Below are 23,497 nucleotides of genomic sequence, written 5' to 3'. Positions count from 1 at the left end.
CAGGTCTGGACTACAAGCTGAATGCATTAAAAGCTCCCAACCAAGCTCTAGCAGCATTGCGCGATTTATTCAATAACTAATCTACTTGTTAACAGTAGAGGCCCGAATGAAGAATTTGGCAAGAGGGAAGGAAATCGAAGGAGGGATGATTCCTTGCCATTCCCTAAAAAACACATAGCAGAACCTCCCTGACCGATAATCCTTTCACATGACATTGTCGTATCACCATAACCTATCCTCTTCAAAATGTGTCGAATTTGTTACGATTGAACAGGGTGCATTAAGTCTGGTGAAGGAAACATAGGAGATTCAGTCATGTTCGTATATCGGTATATTATGAACTAGTTCCTCAGGTTTTGAGATTTCTATGTGAAATTTCCAATCAGCGAACGATCAAACTCATGGCCTTATATGGAAAACTATTTAATTTCACAAGATATCTGCACGGAATGTAGCATAGATTATTGTCCAAAGTAACTCTAGTTTACTAGACGTGACTCGGACCACTATCTTGTTGCAGCCAAGATTCGCACCCGCACGTCAAAAAACACAAGGAAGATTCGACGAGAACTTGCAATCACAACAGACAGCCGAACGATTTCCTACTCGGCTTGCACTCCTGCTCTGAGAGCACTCGTTAACAACTAGGTATAAGGGAACTGTGGCATGGCATTTCAAACTGCTTACGTACAGCTGCAACCGAAACCATTGGTTTTCAGAAAATGCAAAAGAACAGCTGGTACGACGAGGAGTGCTGTGTCGCAGCGGAGAAAAAACAGACTGCCTACCTCGCAACGATACGATCGACCACAACACGTGCGGGATGGGATAGATACCGAGAGTTGAAGAGGGAAGCGACAGGAAAAGAAAGAGGCCGAGATGCGTGAGTATGAAGATCTTGACAGGCTGGCCAGGGGTAATGCTCGAAAATTCTAAAAAAAATGCGGCGGCTTACAGAAGGTTTCAAGACCGGAGCATACTCTTGTAGAACCCCCAAAGGTGATCTAGCGACCTATGCCCAAAGCATACTAAAATTATGGAGGGAACACTTCTCCAGCCTTTTGAATGGCAGTGAAAGTAAAACGCCAGGAGAAGGCGGACCCGATTCCTCAATTGATGACGATGGAACAGACGTTCTATTGCCCGTCCATGAAGAAGTTGGAATAGCAATTACACGTCTGAAGAACAACAAAGCGGCGGGGGCCGATTGATTGCCGGCCGAGCTATTCAAACACGGCGGCGAAGAATTGATAAGGAGCATGCATCAGCTTCCTTGTAAAATATGATCGGACGAAAGTATGCTCAACGATTGGAATTTAAGTGTGCTCTGCCCAATCCACAAAAAAGTAGACCCCACAATCTGCGCCAACTACTGTGGGATAAGCCTCCTCAACATCGCGTATAAGGTTTCATAGAGCGTATTGTGTGAAAGACCGACAGACAGATATTCACCATGCGCCAAATTTTGGAAAAGACCCGTGAAAGGGGAATCGATACTCACCATCTCTTCGTCGATGATATTGATATCATCGGCCTCAACACCCGCGCCGTTAGTTTTGCTTTCTCCAGACTGGACAAGGAAGCAAAGCAAATGGGTCTGGCAGTGAACGAAGGCAAGACGAAATATCTCCTGTCATCAAACAAACTGTCGTCGCACTCGCGACTTGGCTCTCACGTCACTGTTGACAGTTATAACTTTGAAGTCGTAGGTAATTTCGCCTTTCTTGGAACCAGTGTAAACACCACCAACAATGTCAGCCTAGAAATCCAACGCAGGAAAACTCTTGCCAACTGGTGCTACTTCGGACTGAGTAGGCAATTGAAAAGTAAAGTCCTCTCTCGACGAACAAAAGCTAAACTCTATAAGTCGCTCATAATTCCCGTCCTGCTATATGGTGCACAGGCTTGGACGATGACAACAACTGATGAGTCGACATTGCGAGTTTTCGAGAGAAAGGTACTGCGAAAGATTTATGGTCCTTTGCGCTTTGGCCATGGCGAATATCACATTCGATGGAACGATGAGGTGAATGACATATATGACGACATTGACATAGTTCAGCGAATTAAAAGACAGTGGCTACGCTGGCTAGGTCATGTCGTCCGAATGGACGAAAACACTCCAGCTCTGAAAGTATTCGACGCAGTACTCGCCGGGGGAAGCAGAGGAAGAGGAAGACCTCCACTTCGTTGGAAGGACCAAGTGGAGAGGACCTGGCTTCGCTTGGAATATCCAACTGGCGCCACGTAGCGAAAAGAAGAAACGACTGGCGCGCTGTTGTTAACTCGGCTATAATCGCGTAAGCGGTGTCTACGCCAATAAAGAAGAAGACTCTTAAAAAGTGGTTGATAGACACTTCTAAGAAAGGATCTCCAATTATGAGCTCTTAATTGTAACGGAAAGATCCGCCGCCTAACGGTTATATTTTTTTCTTATTATTTTTATCAACCGATTTTTCAGAATAGCAAGCGAAAAAACATTATTTTTTTTACCCACCCTAATACACACAATATATACATGCTTCATACACAAGTTATTGCAAATTTTTATTGATTTCTCCATGCTCAACGAGCAGGCATTGGAAAGTGCCACACAAAACCGCTAATATTCGCACTCACTCTGTCATTTGAATGTTTTATTGAGCAGATTTTCAAGTGCACCCGCAATGGCACTGGCAACAGCTGTCTGATAATATATTACTTTTGCGAGTCCATTTAAGACTTTTATGGCAGCAATATTGGGGGTGTGCAGCCACCCACACAGTCTCATGCAAATAAGCAATTTAGAGGCAATATGCTTGAATGGGAATTTGCAACTGTAGGGATGAGGGAATATTTTATCGCTAGTACACACATATGCATACACTGGAGCGTCCGTTATTTGCGAAGTTGAATGTTTTTTTTAAACTCTCCTTGAAGTCTTTTTTCAGGTTAAATCTCGCTTAAATTAGTTTTCTTTTCCCATATACATATATAAAATGGTTTTTTTAGATCTTTGAATATTCTAATTCAAGATTTTTTCGTCTGCAAAAACAATCCGATTATTTTAATTCCAAAAATTATTCCTAAATTAGAATTAAATAATTAAAAGTTGGACGCCGTAAATGTGATATCTGAATTTACCTATGCTTTGAGTTCTTTATCTTAATTTGTAATTTCTGTGTTGCTCATACGACATGGTGTACTATATGAATGCAGTACATTGAATGCATAACTTTAACTGCGTATAATTTGTAACATAGTGTTTAAACACACACACACGATAAGCGAGTCATGCATTATTGGTCAGGCAGCAATCCACACGTACACGTAAATTACCATTTGGTACGGCTAATGGGCCGACAGCGTCATTGGGCCTTACTTCTTCCGTGATGAACAAGAATGGCACGTTACTGAGAATGGGAATCGCTACCGCTCAATGATAACCAAATATTTTGGAATTGGATGATATGGACCTGCACAATATGTGGTTAATGGCCCAATCAATTGGCCGTCTCGCTCGTGCGATTTGACGCCGTTAGACTATTTTCTGTGGCCTACAGCAAGTCTATGGCCTATGCCAACAAGCCAGCGACGATTGATGAACTTCGTTCAAATATCAAACGTCAAATTTCAGCAGCATTGGCCGATTTACGCTCGAAATCCGTCGAAAATTAGGATCAGCATCTGGACTTCTGCACACGTGACTGTGGTGGTCATGTAAAACAAATCGAGTTGGGTGCATACAAAAATTCGACCCGTGTTCGTGTTCGTTCAATGCAAAGTTTTTCTCGAAATTTTTAAAATCCACTCGCGTGTACCATGGTGGCCGCATGATTGCGTTTATCACTTCGGTTTTCTATTACAGAAATTCAATAAGTGTGACTTTAAAAATTATTATAATATTAATAACATGCAATAATGGGTTAGGGGGTTAAATTTTGGTAGAATCGACGATTTTATACTCTAGCAATTTGATTATTATGAAAAAATGTAACATCCGAACTTAGTCATTCTTTAATTGTTTAATATAAAGCTTTGTTTTTGTTTTTGAAGATAAATCACACTCGATCCGGGATACTGGGCATAAAGTCTGCTAAACTAAAGCATAATGATTTAGTATATGGGAGCTGCACTAAACTGACCTAAGTTTACTGTTGTACCAAAAGTTATCACAAAACCAGAAAAAAACGTTAACTTCGGCTGCACCGAACCTATAATATCATTCACAAGTGCCCTTTTTCATCATAAGAGAGTATAAAAAGATTTTAATCTTGATTTTGATCGGCCAGCGCGTATAACAGCTATATGCTATAGTGGTTCTCTCTGAACAATTCCTTCGGAGATTGCATGCCAAATTTCTTGAAGATATCTAGTCAAATAACAAAGCACTCCATATAAGCACTTGATTCCGTTTGTCCAGTTTATATGGGAGCTTTATGTTATGGTAGTCCGATTTCGGTTTCGATAAATGATAAATGAACAGCGTCTTGGTAAGAAAAGTATGTGTGCAAAATTTCTGGAAGATATGCCAAAAACTGAAGGATTAGTGTGTATGTATACAGACGGACATGGCTAAATCAACTCTGATCGTCCCATTAATATATTGTAAAGGGTGATCCATTTCAAGGTTCTCTACTTACAAAAAACATACACAGAAATTTCAAATTTATTGGGGAATGCTTATTATCATTTGAAAGAACATTTTTTTTCATTTATTTTTGAAGATTATTTCTATCAAATGTTGGTTGCGGCTATGTCTCAGATGGTCCATCCATTGAGCCCAATTTTGGATGGCTCGCTCAAGCATTTCGACTAGTAACTGGCGAATTACACGCGCGATGTTCTCCTAAATTGAAGAGGGATTGTTCGCATAGACCTTAGACTTTATAATCGGTGTGATACTCACATGATCTTAGTGGCCAATGGACCGGCCAATAACGAGAAATTATCTGCTCACCGAAGTGTTCTCTTAATGTTGATTAAGTTGAAGGAGTGGTACCGTTCAACAGGAAACCAAATGTCTCCGGGATCATGAGCTCCAATTTCAGGCATGTAATAGTCGGTTAACATGGCGCGATAACGGTAGCCATTGACGGTTACGTTAAAAAAGTTGAACGATTTGTAAACGTTGTTCAGGCTTAAGTCTTTACGTGATAAAATGCCAAACAATACTGGGCAAAAATAACGTGACACGACTCACGCCTGATTTGTCAAAAAATGCTTATTGAAAAAGTAGCTCCACTTGGCTCACCCGTTATATATATAATACATTGTAGGATCCTTCTGGGTGTTACAAACATCGTGGCAAACAAAGTATACACTTTTCAGGGTATAAGAATTGAAACAAAAACGTGTAACCAAAAACATTCCAAAACTGGTAGGGGATTTCAAGGCAAAAAGCTAAATAGCGTAACAAAAAGACACTGTGTAGAATTGCTATAAAATTTAACAAGGCATAAAATGGTAAATTTCGACTAATTATTCGGCATTTTAATTGCCCATGATTTACACAACTCGCAAAAATCAATAGCAACACTGAATTGTTGTAGAAATTAAGTAAAGCATTAAAATTTCAAAAAAAAAAGAAAAAAAAAAAAAAAAAAATAAAAAGTTCTTAAAGAAATTTAAAAAATGACGAAAAATGCCGTAAAATATTTATGCTTCTAAGGAAGTGTACGCCTGAGTGTAGCTGGAGAGGAAAAAGCGTAAATACATACATACATATGTACAGGCACAGCAAAAAACTTTGACACACCAAAAATGAATGCTTGAAAATGCCGAAAGCAACGCGCGACCTTGAGCAATCGGAATATTTGCGGTATAAAAAAGACATAAAAATGAAAAACAAAATCATAAAATGAAAAATAACAAGTTACATTAAACAATATTCAAATAATCAAAGTAAAATGTACATATTTAGTTAGCAAAGAGGAAAAATTGCAAAATCAAATGACCCACCAAGCAAAGCATAAAAATAAAAAATAGAATTACAGTACAGCCTCCAACTAAGAATTCCGACTACCCCACACCTTATCCACCAAAATAGCTTGCTTTGAGCAATTACTTTCGTTCTCTTCTGCCGCACTAATCGCTGAGCTAGAAATCCAAGAGCGGTTGCTTGCCGCATGGTCGAATCGCTATTTAATAATGCGTCAACCGTTCACGTTGCCGAAATACACGGTGCGATAAAGAAGTTGTCATCGGCAAGAGAAGAAAGAAGGGAAGTTAAAAGTGCTTAGAGTGAGGTAAAATGTATTAGTGATGTTATTGTACTTAGAAACGTTGACTTTGTCTTAGGGTAGAAAGTAAAAGTAAACTTTTCAGCTGTATAAAAATTTGCTGAATGACAGTGCGGAGTATTGTTCATAAGTCTACAAAAGCGATTTGCCAAAAGTGAACGCAAAAAAAAGTGATCAGCGATGGAATTCAAACGTAATAGTGTGATTGCTTTATATTTAGCTGGAAAATCACAGCCAGCAATTATTCGTGAGCTCAAACACATTAATGTGAATAAAGCTTTTAATAAAGTTTTTTTGAGAATCTAAGTTATCGGTTGGCCACCAGAGCAAGGTCCGAAGTAAAAAATACACTAGACTCGAGATGCTGAAGAAAGCCATTGTCCGTGAGTGGGCCAAAATACCGGCAAGTCACATTCGGGCAGCTTGCGATTCGTTTTTTGACCGTCTCAAGGCCATAGTTAAGGCAAAAGGTGGTCATATCGAGCAAAAGTGAATTGGTCCTGAATTTATGATTATATTCACACATTTTGTACTTTAAAATAAATAAAAATAATTTTCCAAACCGAACTTATGGCTTTTTCAATTGGTTACACTTCGAGTGCCGGACCAAAAAATTGCAAATTTCGTGGAAAAATCAGGTATAGAGCCCCGTACTACCTCGCCGGTGTGAGTTTCGACTTTGTCGCAATAGGCACTGAGGAATATGTGTCTAAAGTCAAGCTATGCCATAAAATGCCTCTGAGCTATAAAAATTTAAAGATAAAAATCACGATTGTTGTGTATTTTCAAAGAAAAATTTTTACATGCCTTGGTCCAGTCCTTAATGTTAATAATAATTAAGGGCTCAAAGTTTCAGGAAATTTTTTTTTAGGGTATTTCAAGGAAATTTCATGATGAGATTGAAAAAAATGAATAGTTCAATAAGAAAAAAAAACACCCTAATATATTATATACCCTTATTAAACGCTTAAAACATGTTGCTACAAAGAATAAACCTAAAATTTACCGTTATATAGATATAGGGATATATATAATACGTATATTTAAACGATCAAGGTGACGAGATGAGTTGCAATCCGAGTAACTGTCTGTCTGTCCGTCCGTCCGTGCAAACAATTTGAGTAAAAATTGAGATATCTTAATGAAATTTGATACACGTGTTCCTTGGAAAACAGCGAGGAAGTGGCTGAGATCGGATTATAAACCCGCTTTCTACCCAAATAACGGTTTTGTTAAAAACTACAAAACTGCGATAAATCAAAAACTAAATGTACCATAGGCACTAAAGATAAGATAGGAAAGACTTATAAAAGTCGGTGAAAAAATTGGACGGCAGATATGTCAAAGCCCATTTTTAGGTGAAATCACAAATCTCGGGACCCGACCAAGCGACGTCGACCGAATTTAGTACATGGAATTTTTTTCTCATTCCTATATCCCAGTGCGGAAATGGCTGAATCGACGTGCAACCACGGCCACTTCCAATATAACACAATTATAAATTCCATGTGATTATTTTACTTTCCAATGTAAAAATCAAGAAGCAATTAATGTATTCGAATAAAAATTTGCACGAGTAGTGTCATCTCTGGTCTAAAAATTGTTCAAGCTATACATAACGAATATGTGAATCGCAGTGAAAATACCGAAAATGTCGGTCTACCTGTGAGATGTTTCATTGAAATTCGGGAGAAGTGTTTCCTCGTGTCAAAAATGGGTTGAAGGCCAATGCTTCCCTTTATATAAACCTAATATGAAGTTTTTCGAACTTCCAGTTGACTTTATATCACGTAGACTTTATTCTGTATATACTAAAATTGTTTGAAAAGAAGTTTCCAAGTATATCTGAACAATGCCAAAAATTTATGCAATCAGCCCAGACCTTTTCTGTGTCCAATAAGCCCTATATTGTGAATTCGGGCTTTCCACCTGACTTAAACCCGTTAAGGGGTCAGTAGGGTAATCTTTTAAAAAAAATTTTTTTTTTTGCATTTTCTGTTCCCTTATACCCTTAGAATTAATGTAGAAATCCACTTTACCATTGGAAGGTTTCGAAAAAGGCCCAAAAATAATAATACCGCTCGACGTTCGGAGCGCTCGGAGTGCACACCTCAAACTTTAAACGCGTTTTTCTCAAAACTCACTTTTTTAAACTGGCGGACATGATTCCGGTCGAACTACTCAAACGATTTACTTAATTGACTTGCTTAATTTTTTTATAATTAATTACTTTTTATTTATCAACATTTTTTCATGATTCCAGTAGGTACGATAACCATTCACGTACTTTTAAGAATAAATTGGGTTTTTGTGTTTCAGATGATCCAAACATGAGAAATCGTGTCCGCCAGTGAAAAAAACGCATCTCATTCATCCAGCCATTTCTCCGACAGATGTCATCAAAAAATTCCGAAAAAAATTGTTTATACACTCCACGATATACCTCATGATATGTGAAAAAAGTTCTATTGAAGAATAAAAATTTCTATGAAAAAAAAATGTCAAAAAAACAGGCCAGATTACCCTACTGACCCATTAAATTATATGTGAACTGATCTTGGCCTTAACCTCATATCTTTAAAATACTGAATTCCGATCCTTTGCTTACATCAACTCAATATATTTAGTTTAGCCCCTTAGGTTGGGTATGCATATATCATAATTAAATAAATGTTGAAGAGATTGAGGTGTGGTGACGAGTTGATGATTCGTAGCGGTGTTTGGAGATATTCAAGCGTAAAAAACCCGAATTGACAATGGATGAAACATGGCTCCAAAGCATGGAAAAACGTAAAAGTCGGCTGGCAAGATTATGGCGTGTATGTAATTTAGGATGCCATGGAATATTTTTTTTGACTACCTTTCAAAAGGCAGGACGATCAACAGCGACTATTAAGTGGCATTATTAGACCGATTAAAAGACGAAATCGCGGAAAAACGTTACGTACTCCTTTCGCATCCAATGTATTCTCCATATCTGGCTCCAAGCAATTATTTCCTGTTCTCAGACCTCAAAAGAATGTTCGAAAAGTTGGGGATAATCAATGTATCACCTTGGACAGGGATAAAAAGCCGGGCAGTTTTCAATTGACTTTTTATATACACATTCATATATGTAGTATATAGTATATATAAATATGTTTTCGTTCGAAATATACTTGAATGCGAGTAGCGAGCAGACGGTTGTTGCGGCTTCCCTTTGGTTTACTGCCGGTATTTCGTTGGTTCACGGTGTGCGCACATGTCAGTAAAGTAGACAAACAAGTGGACAGACGGACGAACATACGGACGGATGGAATGACATACAAAGATGGACAGGCGGAAAGACATGTATTCGTAGCGTTGGTAATAATGCAAGAGCAATGTGGAGCTTAAAGTGCAATGGTCACTTTAGTGAATGGCAAAAATGCAAAAACAACTACAGCAATACCAACAAACATTACGAATTTTATTACAATACTAGCAATTATGTGTGATTTCCGCAGGCGCCATGTAAGTACATAGCCATAAAAAACGTCGAGTTTTACGTCGCTTTGTGGATCGTTGCTGGATTTTTGTTGTTTTTTTTAATACACTGATTCATTTATTTCTTTATTAAAATTTAATTTTAATTATATAATAATTTCAAGCTATTGTGCGGTGGTTACCTTCACCGTGTGTGACCTTCCAGTGATTTATTAATGCAGTCAGTGCTTGTACACCCTGTCAAGAAAGTATCGGGAATTCTTCATTTCCCCCTCTCATTCCCCGCTTACATGGAAGACAGGTGATTTTTTTTGTTTGAATTATAATATCAAACTGTTTGATTCTTTAGATTCTTACCACTGTTGGGGGAAAAATAAAGACCTTATTCAAGCTGATAATTATTCATTTAAACATTTGGTCCTTCGAGCCGGATAAGCAGCTCGGTCCAAAATTGTAGGACTTATGTATATGAATAAAATACAGGAAATATCAAGGATTTGGTCCTAACTTGCCAAGAGAGTTGTGGCAGACGTAAAAGTCCTACTATACGTATATGTATATGTATGTATATAGGCAATATAAAAGCCCTGTTATTTACACAGGCAAATTAATAAGGAAATTGTAAGACGGCTGCATGTTCCCGCGTATTCATTTGATCACATAAGCCGTTTTAGTACGAAACTAAACGCTGTGTAAAAACTATTATTTAAAAAAATATTCAGCGGCTGTGAATCGAGGCGCAGCAAGGTCAACCAACCGACCAAAACGATTACATACAAGATTTTTTGAAGAATAAAAACAGTTTATTAAAAAAATAATAATAAACAAGAAAAAACGTTAACTTCAGTTGCAATATACTCTTCACAGGTGCATTTCTTTTAGTAACTATGTGTCCAGATTGTATGGAAGCTATATGCTGTAGTAATCCGATATGAACATTTTTTTCGGAGATTATGTTATTACCTTAAGCAGTAATCCATGTCAAATTTCGTGAAGATATCACGTCAAATGCGAAAGTTTTCCATACAAGCCCTTGATTCCGATCGTTCGGTTTGTATGGCAGCTATATGCTATAGTAAGCCGATCTGAACAATTTCTTTCGTATATTACATTATTATCTTAGAAAATAACCTGTGACAACTTTTGTGAAGATATATATACTTTATAGGGTCTCCGACGCTTCCTTCTGGGTGTTACAAACTTCGCGACAAACTTAGTATATCCTCTTCAGGGTATAAAAATGTATATGGAGGAAAACCGAAAATAATAGGAAGCGAGTCCAGGAGCTCAAAAAGGTACTAGCTTCCAAAGAGATGGACATAGGGGCTAGAGGAAATAGCCCAACTGCCAATAAAATGATAAACCTCATAGAGCAGGCAATAGAGAAAAACGCGGAAAAAATTCGATTTACAATTGCAGAGCCAAAATAAATATAAATACTGTAGATGAAACTGAAATCGAATTTTACGAAGACCGTCTCAAGAACTTATAGATCTGCATGGAGAGAAATATTGGCGAACTAACATTAAAATACAGCAGGTCGTGTAATAATTGGTAAATTGAAGATCTATCGTATGAAGTCACCGACACTTTGCGAATGTTAAAAAACAAAAAAGCAATTGAACAAATGAGCTATGCGTAGAAGATATTATTTTTGGAAAGCTGCGCATAGGAGATATAACCTTCGAAAAACTTCGCATAGATGACATATCGAAGGAAGGCAAGCTGCGCGTAGAGGAAATTACTTTTGAGGAGCAATGTACATTTAATGATGTGAACAATAAAATGTCTCCTTTGGAAATTGAGGAGAATGCAAAAGATGAGATAAAAGAACTTGCAGAAAGAGATGTTGAAGTTGATGACACAACGGAAGAGCACGACCCAATGGTAGCTGATAACAAGTCAACAACCAAATGCGACCAAAAACCATGCAACCTGGCAGAAACGTAGAAAGCAGAAGAGCAAAAAGAATCGTGAAGCGACAATTTAGAAAAATTTAAAAAAGACAAAACGAAACAGGATGTTAAAGCAAGCACCTCCTTAATTAACGAAGAATGAGAAGACTTTAAGAGGCGTTTTATTCCCCGGGAGAGTCCTCACTTCGGAGGAAGTAGGGAGGCTGGTTATGTTATTGCAGATACAACATTGACAACATTGGTTCTTGAACACACTTAATACTTATTATACAATCCACTAATATAAAATAAATCTATTGAGTTTCAAATATAAAAACTTGGATACTTTCATTTCTCATAAATTTTGAGGTTATGTGAAAAATATGTCAATGGGAATAATTAAGATATTTTAAGATGATGCTTATTGATTTTTTGGATATTCATGGTTTTGTGCATCATGAATATATTCCGAAGGGCAGAACGTGGAACCCGTTTTCAGTTTATCAAAAGAATAAAAAAAAATTGGCGGAAGGAGCTGAATGCCATCCCAAAAATGAAGAGCGTTTCTAGGATGGGAAAAATCGTTGGCATAAGTGTATTACATCTGGTGGGGACAACTTTGAAGGCGACAAAACAAATATTGATGAATAAGTACGTTTTATTTACAATTTCCGGGTCCTTTTTGCCACAATGTATATTTATAATTCTTGGTTCTATTTGCATAAATTTTTTAAATTCTAAATTAAAATAAAAATTGGCAGTAAAAGCATGAACATTGTATTTGACTATGGGTTACTCATACGCCCCACCAACAAAATAGCACCGTTTGATGGGTCGTATGAGTAACCTAATGTAAAGAGGGGATATAAACCGCCTTAACCTCCATATTATCTTTATACTTTACAGTTTATTATTTATTTAATTTTTTTTTTTTTAACTTTAATAATTTTTTTAACATCAAAAATCGCTTTTTTAGTTTAAATTTCATGAGTATTTCTCAATTAAAACAGTTTGATATACATTTTTTGTTATTACGGATGGGACAGAATTGATAAACCACTTACATTGATTCATATGATCGTGAGTGCACTGAATAAACTCCATTTATATATTTTCTTCTTAATTGACACCCATCTCATTTAACAATTTTCTTCTGAATTAAGCGCATTTTCGTTGTCATCTCATTTAACAAGAATAATTTGATTTGAGTGCATTTTCGTTGATCCATACAAATTTCAATTAAATTACAAGTAGCAAAAGTATAAAACCACCTGGCCAAGTGACCAAGCAAGGTGACATACAACGTTCACTTGCTTTCAATTGAAGTATTATTATCCTTTAGAGCCACTTACAGCTAGCCTTGCAGAGGAACATGTTCTAGATAATTTTGAAGAATATTGTTAAATTCCCAGTTCTTGATCATAGGAATACATTAGCATACTATTCTTTTTATTCACATTAGTTCAGACGGAGACTTTTACCATGTAAAACTTTTGAAGAAATATTAATAAATAAATGAGAGGGGTTTAATTATAAGTCTTTTCGATCAGGCCATCACCAACCACAACTAATAATAAGCCAAGATTTAGTACTATGCTTTGTCAGTGTAACACTTCACAACTCTTTAACCTTCCTTTATGGTAATACAACTGCAGACTGCCAGGAGATTGGGTTGCAAAGATTTTCATTTGGTGGTTGAATTTCAATTATATATCTCAGACTTTGACCGATATTTTCTAACAAAAGTCAACTATAGATACCAGGGTCTAAATATTCGGTACCTAGGGGCTTGAACAGTTTTTATTGGACTTAAACAATTTTTTGTCATAAGGTGCCATACACTAAAGGCATTCTTCGTGCAAAGTTTAATTCCATTATATTAATTGTTTCTTGATTTGCGTACTGAAAACCGAGTGAATGATGTGGAATTTAAAGTTGTGCTTTATGGGAAGTAGGCGTGGTTATTGTCCGATTTCGCTCATTTTCACAACGTGGCATGAGACTATGAAAAAAATGCCACGTACCAAATTTTGGTCAGTCGGGTACCGAGGTATGGGATTTCACCAAAAAGCAATCGGAAGACACGTCGTAAGGCAGAAGGAGGTACGAAACCGCCTACATATTGCCACACGGAGAGAGTTGTAAGATGGCTAGCTGAGCGTAAGAAGAAGCATAATTTACTTAAAGAACGAAAGCACATGGTTGCAATTTAGTGGTTGCTTGTTGCTACTGGTCCGCCATACCCATTCACAATTACACGACGATGGCGACGAATGCGTGCCACTTGCAATTGAATTTAATTTTACTAACCTTCGCTTAATTTGCATCTTGTGTCTTCTGCAGCGTCCTTCCTTTCCCATTACCACTACTATTTCTTCTGGTGGTGCTCAACTGTCTGCGCTAAGCACGCTCAGTTTGTTTGTGCTGTGTAAATTTGGATATGAGTGAGAGTACTTACTTCTACTTGACGATGCGCTAACATATGCCGAAGCGCGTCGCTTGAGTCCACTTGTGCCGTCATTATTGCTCCCGACGGGCAGAAATCGCGATAGTGAGAGCAACGTTTTGAAGAGGTCAGTCACGTTTTGATCCTCCTTGGCGGAGCACTCCAGCACTTTCGCTCTGCAAGTGAGAAAATAATGTAACTGATTAAAATGGGGGGTGTTCAAGGAAAACAATTGTTACGAGTACAAAAAAAAAAAAATAATTTTTTTTATTAAATTTGTTTTTTATAAAAATTATTTTTTTTATTAGATGAAAGAAAAACGAAACTGCAAAATGTGATGATTGTATTGACATAAAAAGTTAATAACAAGAAAAAATTTATAGTATCCGTCACAAATACAAAAGATTCCCTACGAGAATTTGATTTTGATCGTTCACTTTGTATGGCAGCATGTATGTTCCGAGTGGAACAATTTCTAAGGATATTGCACCAATAACTCAGCCAATTATCCACGACCAATTTCTTGAAGATATCTCGTGAAATGAAAAAGTTTTTCATACAAGCACTTGATTTTCATACAAGGCTTTTAATATGAACGCTATACAAGTAGACCATTACGGACAGCAAACGACGCCATATTTTTTCCCGCTCTTTCTACATTTCTCTTCAATAACGGTTGCTTTGTTATCGTGGAAAGATATACGATCCAACAACGAGTCGAAATTATTAAAATTTGCTACCGAAATACGAAGTCAATGGCCTCAATTTTAAAAGTTAAAAGAAATTCTTCATTTCTGTGAAAGTACCATTGCATCCCAAAAAATTAATGTTTGGTGCGGTTTATAGGCAGACTATAACGACTGTACGAAAGTGGAACGAAGCGGCACCGCTTATGGAATCACTCATGCATTCACTGACAACTAGTGCTTTTGTTGTTAATCCCGCTGTCCTTGCGTCATAGCGTCATATGCAAGCATAGGTCTATATAGATAGAGGCAGGCAAAAGTCCAAATAGTACCAACGGTGTTTATCCCTTGCCAACCAGCTGAGGCATATGTTAGTTTTAAGGAATTAAAGTGAGTTGTTTATTATTATTATTTTTTTTTGTTTTTCATAGCACCTCCGCTTTGTGACATGTCGCCGAATGCCTGTTAAAGTTGGTTTATGACACATGCGTTTTTTTGCTGATATTCACGTGAGAAATCAGCTTAGCAGCTTAGCAATTGTAAATTTATTTTGAATAGCATGCATTTAAATTGTATTTTTAATATTTTATTATTAATAATAATAATAAAGTAATGGAATTTAGAGTTGCTACAAATTGAGGTTATGAATATGGTATTTCTAATGCAGCGCTTCCACCTACAAACAGTTCAACCTTTACCGACTTTGGAGCCAATTATAGTTAGGTTGCATGCTTATTTCACCCACTGTTGCGTGCCACTAGTCGTAATACCCTGAAGTATGCCACGTTTTACCACTTCAATGCTCTCTCGCACTTGTTTCGATAAGTTGCTCAAATATTTTCGGTAATTACATTTAAGGTAAGGTATGCCATTCACTAATTGGTGCTATAGCTCTTGCCACTTACATATGTATATGTTTGTATGGCGCAGAATGTCTACGCAATCACTGAACATGATTTAAGTACTTAAGTGACTGCATAAAGCTGTTGGCAACTAACTGTTTCACTTTGCTAAATTGGCAACTGGCAGCCACTTCAGGCAGTGAATAACACCGAAATGGGTAGGCATTAACCAGAGGCACCCATAAGAACACATACATACAAGTATATAATACAAAAGCCATCATTGGTTTCATTGACGGTTCAATGAGGGAGTTGAGTGCCGATTTGAAACTGTTTCGTAGACAAAGTCAGTGCAATACTTTAACTAACATACAGACATACATACATACAATACGATAGTTTGTATTTACACTTACGGGGAAAATTAAGCCATGAAGGCAATTCATTCAGAGAAAACAACAGTTTGGTGTGGTTCATGGGCAGGTGGAGTCATCGGTTAATATCTCTTCAAAAATGATGCCGGAGTGACTGTTATCGCGCCATGATAACCGACTATTTGATGCCTGAAATTGAAGTTCGTGATCTCGGAGGCTCCAAGCCTTTTTGGTCGCTTTGAGTGAAAAGATTTCGTTAGAAAGCAATGTATAAGAACCTGCTGGTCAAAAAACAAGAACCTAAAGTAAATTCCGGGTATCCTTGGATCTCTGTAAGTTTCCGTACGAGCTTTAAAGATATCAGTATAATCAAACATCTAAAATTCTTAAAAAAAAAAATTACGAAACTGGATGAAGGAAGAGGGTATTACCTTCCACATTGGAAATATCAAATTAAAAAGAAGAGAAGTGAAGTGAAGAGAGAAGAAGAGAAGTAAATTGAAGAGAAGAAAAGTGAAGAGAGTCAGATATAGTGCAAATGAAAAAGGTTAGATTTAGCTTTAAGAAAAATGTCATCCCCGACCTGTCTGCCATTGAACTAACTCTTCAAAATGCTTATAAGATCTGATTCAAGCGAATTACGACAATGGTATAGAATATATTTGTGGATTATCGCAACGCTTTGTCTCTGTGGTTTGAATCTCATAAAGAAAACATTTCAGCTCTTCTCTCTCAACGTTTTTGGGGCGGCTTTAAGCGCTTTGTATGCCTGGTCGAGGAATAAAGTTGCTTTGAGCTTTACTTTCCTTATTGCGGTCTCCATGTTGGCTTTACAAAACATCCGTTACAATAAGATTGATGCACTCGAGTTTAAGGTAACATAACCTCTACGGCCGCTGTGTAAAACATATTGCTATTGCAGTCCAAAACTTTCCCCGAAACAAAGCTGAACTTTTTGCATATTTAACCGTTTTCCTAACTTTAAAGTTTCAACAGCCGTCAATATGCAACTAGCATTTGAAAATTTGATGACTTGTTTGTCTGCTTGTGTGGACTTGACATGCATTTTAGTTTTTCATGAAAATATTCGCCATGAACTGGAAATATTGCTAGAATTTTCTTTTTACGAGTTCGCAAGTCAATTGAAAAGTTCCCGGTCTGAAACATAGATGGCGCTACTAAAATGAAATTCATATGATTTTTAGTTAGCTCTAAATTTTAAAAAGCGCGAAACAAGAAATTGGCTTTATGACGAGTTTGTAGACACTGCCCCCGCACTGCACCGAAGACGTTGAACGCAGCGGACACCTAAAATGGGTTGTTACCGACCTAAACATCAAAAAAGTCCATAAAATAAAACTGGATGACCAATAAGTGAATTTGTTGAGATATTTCCTCTTCCCCTCGTTCACTACAAGCGGAACTAACGATGAATTCACGAATATTTGGATATAAGAATGCACACTGCAAAGTGGGTGCCACGTGAGTTCAGTTTAGACTAAAAACAATGACGAGTTGATGATACGGATCCCGAATTTTCAAGGCAATGCACCGTGTTCACAAGCCAGTGTAACCGATGGCAAAAATCCATGAGCTGGGCTTCGAATTGGTTCCGCATCCACCGTATGCTCCAGATCTGGCGCCCGGCAACTATTTCCTGTTCTCACATCTCATAACAATGCTTGCTGGGAAGAAATTATCGTCGAATAAAGAGGTGATCACCGAAACTGGAGCATAGTTTGAAGCTAAGGACAAATCGTGCTACAAAAATGGTATTGGAGGGTCGCTATAAATAGTTTATCATCCTTGAAGAGAACTTTTTGAATAAAAACTTTTCAATTGACCTGTTAGAAAACCTCTAGAAAATATGTTTGCCTGTCTGTGCGTCAGTTTGCTGATTGCGTAAAATTTCTGCCAACTATGCAGCAAACCGAGAAAGTTACTACCAACGCCAATGCTTCTCCAACGACGCCTTTTAGCAGCAACGGTAAGTTCGTCCAGCGTTGCGCCGTAAAATTGTTGCCACAAAGTTGCTACTATGTCGCCAGCGTTGGTGCAATACCACACACATTGGTGCAATACCTTCAAAGACAGGCTTCCTTCTGGGCAACCTTCGCCCTCCACAACTGATGAAAATATTAAAAAAGTGGAGGATACGGTGCTCGAAAATCGTCAGTAAAGTGTCGACGCGTATCGAGAAAGCTGATGAGAATTATAATTGTCGATGAGACATGGTCAATCCAATTAAAATTTTGACGCTAGTCAATGTGAGGGGAAGAGCTAAAAACTGGTATAAAATAGACTTCGCGAAAAAAACAGAGCAAAACTTATAGAATTTCGTACAAATTGGCTTTTTGCGCATTTTCCACACACAAAAGAACACAATGAAAGATTTTTTGTTGTTGTTATTATTGTATTTCATTTCCGAATGCTTGTTTGTGCGCTGGGGTGTGTTGGATTCGCTGACCTGTGTGTGCGCTTGTTTTACGCGTTGTATTTATAACGGTTATTTTTGGTGCACAACTATTGTTTCACGTTTGCTTCGTTGTTTTTGGTTTCTTTTTGTTGTAAGTTTTCGTTTTTTTTTATGGAACCTATGGCTTTATGTTTTTAACATGTCAGCAACAATGTCTCAGCTGCAATGCTACAATTACCAGCGCTTTAACACCGAAAAGCATGCTTCACCAAGCAAAATGCGAGCGCGAAACAAAGCCGCAGTGTGTTTGTGCTGTTGTTGTAGTTTTTATATGCTTCGAAAGCGATTTCTGAAATCTAGCAGCTATTAAAAGCGTTAGGGTCATTCGGTTATTTTTAGTTTTGTTTTATAGAAAAATTCAAAAATTGTTTTTGCTTCAGCGAAGTGGTTTACTTTGTTGTTTTACTTGTTGTTTGTACTTATTTTCTTATAACTGAATTGTGTTAAAAATCAATTTTGCAATAGTTCACTTTATTTAGCAATTGTTTTCCTTTTGATAAACATAATAAAAATCTGCCTAGATATGCCTTTATACTTTAAAGTTCGGACTAACTCAAAACGAAGGCTTGTAAAGACTTTACTCAGCATTTGAAAACTACTTTTATAGCCTTCCGTTGAAATTCCGTAGAATCGTTAGTTTCAGTTAAGAATATTAGTGAATAAGTGGCGTATTTGGAAACAGGCACTCTTAAATCCTGATGAAAAATTGCTTATTTGAGTTTTTAATTATAAATTGAGTCTGAAGTCCGCAAAACTGGAAAATCTCAAACGAGGGCTATTAAGAAAAATTTTGGTAACGCAGGGCTTGTATGAAGTTTCAGTCTGTACATAGTTTACTCAAAACTTTTTTTGTGTTTCCGAAATGAGTATTCCCAAAAAAAAGTGACTCATAGGTTGAGAGAAAATTACTAATTGTTTTTTTTTCGCAATGTCGCTTGAATTTTCCCTAATTAATTATTAGAAGTGCCGTGAAATTCTTCTTTTTCTTCTTTATTGGCGTAGACACTGCTTACACGAATACTTGTATAGCCGAGTTTACAGCAGCGTGCCAGGCGATTTTCTCTTCCGACGCTGTTTTCTACTTTTTATTGGGGGTCTCAAGGGCGAGTCCCAAACCCAGCGCACAACCCTAGAGAGGGATGTTTCGCCTTCAAACGCCCAGAGGATACTTGGTGTAATACCGGAAATCGTGAGCTGCTTGAGAAATGTGTAAAATAATCGTTTTTGGCCACTCCCAAGTGAATGGCGCTCAGAGGACTTTTCGCACTTGCGTGAGCTTCTACACCTGACTACATACTCCGCTACTCTATGTTCCTTTTGGAACAGATATATTTTGCCAAAAACCTAAACTCGTTCATCTATTAATTCTGTTCAACCCCACATTTTGCTCAAAATCTGATGCGACATTTTGAAAATTCTTTGAAATTTATGACACAGTTTTCATGGTTTTCACTAAAAACCACTTTTGCAAGCATGTGCGCTTTGAACTTGAACTCTTTCAGTCACATAAAGCAGAGCACACCTACCGGGGACAAATTTCTCAGTTTCTGCTGCCCCTCCCGGCGATTTGAGCCGCTATCTATGCATGCGCATGTGCTTATTCATGGTTACAATGGTCGCGGCGTATTGCAGACCACAGGTAAAAAAAAGCGAAATGGATGTGCGAATAATAAAAATTGCCAGGTCAACAATAACGGTAAATTGCATTGTTCCAGCAGGTCCCGCCGGGACTTGAGGCCAGGATGTTATGCATTCGATGCATATGTATGAGTGGCTTATACATATACTATATAGTACATATGTAAGAATTTAATAAACGATTAACCGCTAACCGCTGACCACAGTGTTGTATGCGACTCGATTGCATTTACCATATACATATTCCACATAACACGAATAAATATGCTTGTTTTCGTGTATTTCAAAATAAATAATGCTGCGATTTGGATGTTAACAGATTTTTGTCTTTGGGAAGTTTTAAAAAGACTCTTTTGATCTAAACGTTCTCTTGTAAAATGAGAGAGGTAAAATTACCTAAGAATAAGGATCTGCCGTTGCTCACCGTTTAGCTTGAATTTCTAATTTCCACCAGCAACTTTCCAGTTCACGTTAGAACTGCCAACGTTATTTTCTTCTCTATTTTGCTGTCCAAACATATCGCAGATCTTATTCAACAATTTCTTTTATACCCAGCAAATCACCTTTATAAGTGTAATTATTTAAATAAACTATCCTATATGAGCCTGCGCTAATGTGTATGAAATACTTTTCGTATATGCGCCTGCTGAAACAGATGATTCGATTATCCTAGATCCTCTGCATTCACCCGAGACTAATGAAGAGCCACGAACCCAAGCAACAGCTTTCCTAGACTGTACTCCTAGACGGCAAGATATTACGTTTGATACTAATGCCACTAACTAAATAAGTATTTGTGCACAGTTTTGGCGGCTGTAGGTACTCTCATCAATAAGCTTAGAAGACTATTTGAGGACTATGTATGTAACTTTGTTGCTAAAAACACTACAATCTTTCTTTACAGTTTCAGTTATTCTATAGATATTCGAACACCGCAGTGTTGTAGAGCTGTGATCACCTCACCCGATTATAATTAAAACACAAGTGTACTCCCTTCTTTTTTGAAAATTGGCTTCAATGAAGCCTTATCTTAGGCAATATCTCAGGAACTTAAATATTTATATTCGCTAGCAATAGGTTTGTCTCGATTATTTTGTAGACTATATACCACCATAATCCGCCTATAAGACATATTGTAGAAAGATTATTTTATGTGTATCTTAGCCTCTTTGCCAATCTTAGCCCGGATACGTGTACTAAGTTCAGTTCACAATATTCGCTTGTCCACAGTCAGCTGTTTAACATCATCAGTTTTCGGTTTTTTAGACGTGTGATTTTCAAAAAAAATAAAATGCATATCACTTACTATTATGGCCAAGGATTTAGTTTTATTATTATGACAAGAGTTTGCATTAAAATTCAAAAATGACCTCGGGTAAGTGACCGCCGTGGCTGACTCGAATGAATTTCACCGAGAAGCCCAATTTTCGACTAATTTTTGCATCAGTTAGGACCAGACTCTAAACATAACCCTAACAAACTAGATGGCGCTACTAGAATTAAATCCATTTGTTTTTTAGTTAGTCCTAACATTAAAACAATCGTGCATATAAATTTGACAGTTATCGGATCATTAGTTTGTGAATTACATCATTTAGAGTGAAGCAACTTTATTTATTGTGAATAAAATGGATAAAATGATCTTTGAAGGGAACAAATACAGTTAAAGCAAAAACTTGGCTTGATGACGAGTTTCCGGACACTGTTTGCAGCAATTGGGGTCGTGTGTGCGTAGACAAGCGACGACACATAACCCTAAAAAAAATTGTCCAGCGGTTTTAAATCGCAGAAACTTGGAAGACAGAGATAACGAGCTCACCAAAAGTTTCCTTCAATAAATTGATTTTTGTCCTCTTGCTAGAAGCAAACGTCATCCGCATCTACATGCCTCAACTCAGGCACGAAAAAGTCATTCATCTCTATACCGTTCCTCATTGACTGTCACATTATGGCCGGCTTCATTTTTGAAAAAAGATGGACCTGTTATTCCCTTTGACCATATAGCACACCAAACAGTGACTTTTGAGAATGTAACGGCGTCTCAACAATCGCTTGTGAATTGTGATCACTCCAAATGCAACCATTTACGCAAAGTCTTCCGTAATGTGGATGGGTCTTTTTCGATACTCTGCTCCAAAGCGACATTAGAGTTTTCGATGCGCAAAGTACGGAGTCTCTGAGGAGGCACATTATCCAATTGGGTAAACATGGTGCGAAACCGATCTATGGTTTTTCGTATTTCCTACCGTGTTGGGCGTTTATGGCGATCGGTAGTAGCACTGAATATGCTTAAAGGTTTTTAGGTTGCAGGAGCTTTTGAAAAGGTGGCAACTACTGCGCTGGACCAAAAAAAAAATTTCGTGATGAGTCTCGTATCAAGAAATTATTTAATTAAAGAAACGAATTTAGCATCCCGTATGCATTTGATATTTAAAGCGATTTTCTCACGTTACAGGTAACACGTGGGTTAACAGCAACGACACACATACTCATCGAAGAGTCATCAAAAATTGGACTCAACGGATGGAGCTTTTGAAAGATATAATCTTCAAAAAATAGCTGACAGGTTCTTTCGAATGATAATAAATATTTCCCATTAATTTTGAGGTTTCTGTGTTTTCTAAAAAAATAGGGAACCTCGAAATGGATCACCCCTTATGTGCTTTATCTGAACCTATCCGCCCATTGCATTGGTTTATGTTGGTGTTATTTTTAAAAAAATATTTAAATTTAAAACCTATGAGCCTTTGAAACAACATGCAACTCTTTCATAATTCAAAAAACCCCAAAAAATTACATAATCCTTATATGTGACCTGGTCTACGGAAAGGTGGCTTAGGTGTCAAAAAATCAATTTTCACTTTTTAGTTGATTCGAATGGAAGATGAGATTTTTAACAGCTGTTTCCCAGATTTTTTTTTTTTTTCGCACGTTAGCTCCCTTTTCGTAGACCAGGTCACATATATGAAAAGTACGTGTCACGTTGTTTGTCTGCGATGGACTCCTAAACTACTGAACCGATTTTAGTAAAATTTAGCACCTGTGTCCAGTTCAAACCAACTTAGTAGATAGGATAGTTTAAACAATCCGTAAATAAAGAATACAGTGCAAGCTCTCTTAAATGGACGCCCTATTAAGCGGACATCTCCATTAACTGGACAGAAACGCTGGTAATCAGACACTGAGAAAGCAGCATTAAATTCGTTATTTTTGCAAAGAAATTTATTCAAAATTAAACCTCAAGTATAATCCCTTGGATTCTTATATCGACAAAAAGGTTTTCGCTTTTATTCGTAAATCAAATTTTCACACAATGGCGGCTGCTGGGGGAGTCATCGCTGATAAAGGTAAGCAACAATTGAGCGTTTAACTTGGGTTTCGAATTCCCAAATCTGCATGGGACACATTACATATACATATGCATTTAGAAACTGGAGCTGAAAGTGTTGTGTAA

The 23,497-nt window shown here is 37.3% G+C and overlaps 1 protein-coding gene across 5 annotated transcripts in view; it reads right to left on the bottom strand.

Annotated features, from left to right (window-relative positions):
* The window catches only part of LOC126756368 (GTP-binding protein Di-Ras2-like), a 128,473-nt gene that overhangs the window by 6,220 nt on the left and 98,756 nt on the right, over window positions 1-23,497 (bottom strand). For all 5 annotated transcript variants that reach the window (XM_050469397.1, XM_050469398.1, XM_050469395.1 and 2 more), the window contains one exon: window positions 14,040-14,203. In XM_050469397.1, coding sequence (XP_050325354.1) covers window positions 14,040-14,203 — 164 coding nt within the window. The remainder of the gene's footprint in view (window positions 1-14,039; window positions 14,204-23,497) is intronic.

This window comes from Bactrocera neohumeralis, chromosome 4, assembly GCF_024586455.1.
Source record: "Bactrocera neohumeralis isolate Rockhampton chromosome 4, APGP_CSIRO_Bneo_wtdbg2-racon-allhic-juicebox.fasta_v2, whole genome shotgun sequence".
Taxonomy (NCBI): Eukaryota; Metazoa; Arthropoda; class Insecta; order Diptera; family Tephritidae; genus Bactrocera; species Bactrocera neohumeralis.
The sequence above is the reverse complement of the archived record's forward strand: the minus strand, read 5'-3'. Positions and strand labels throughout refer to the sequence as shown.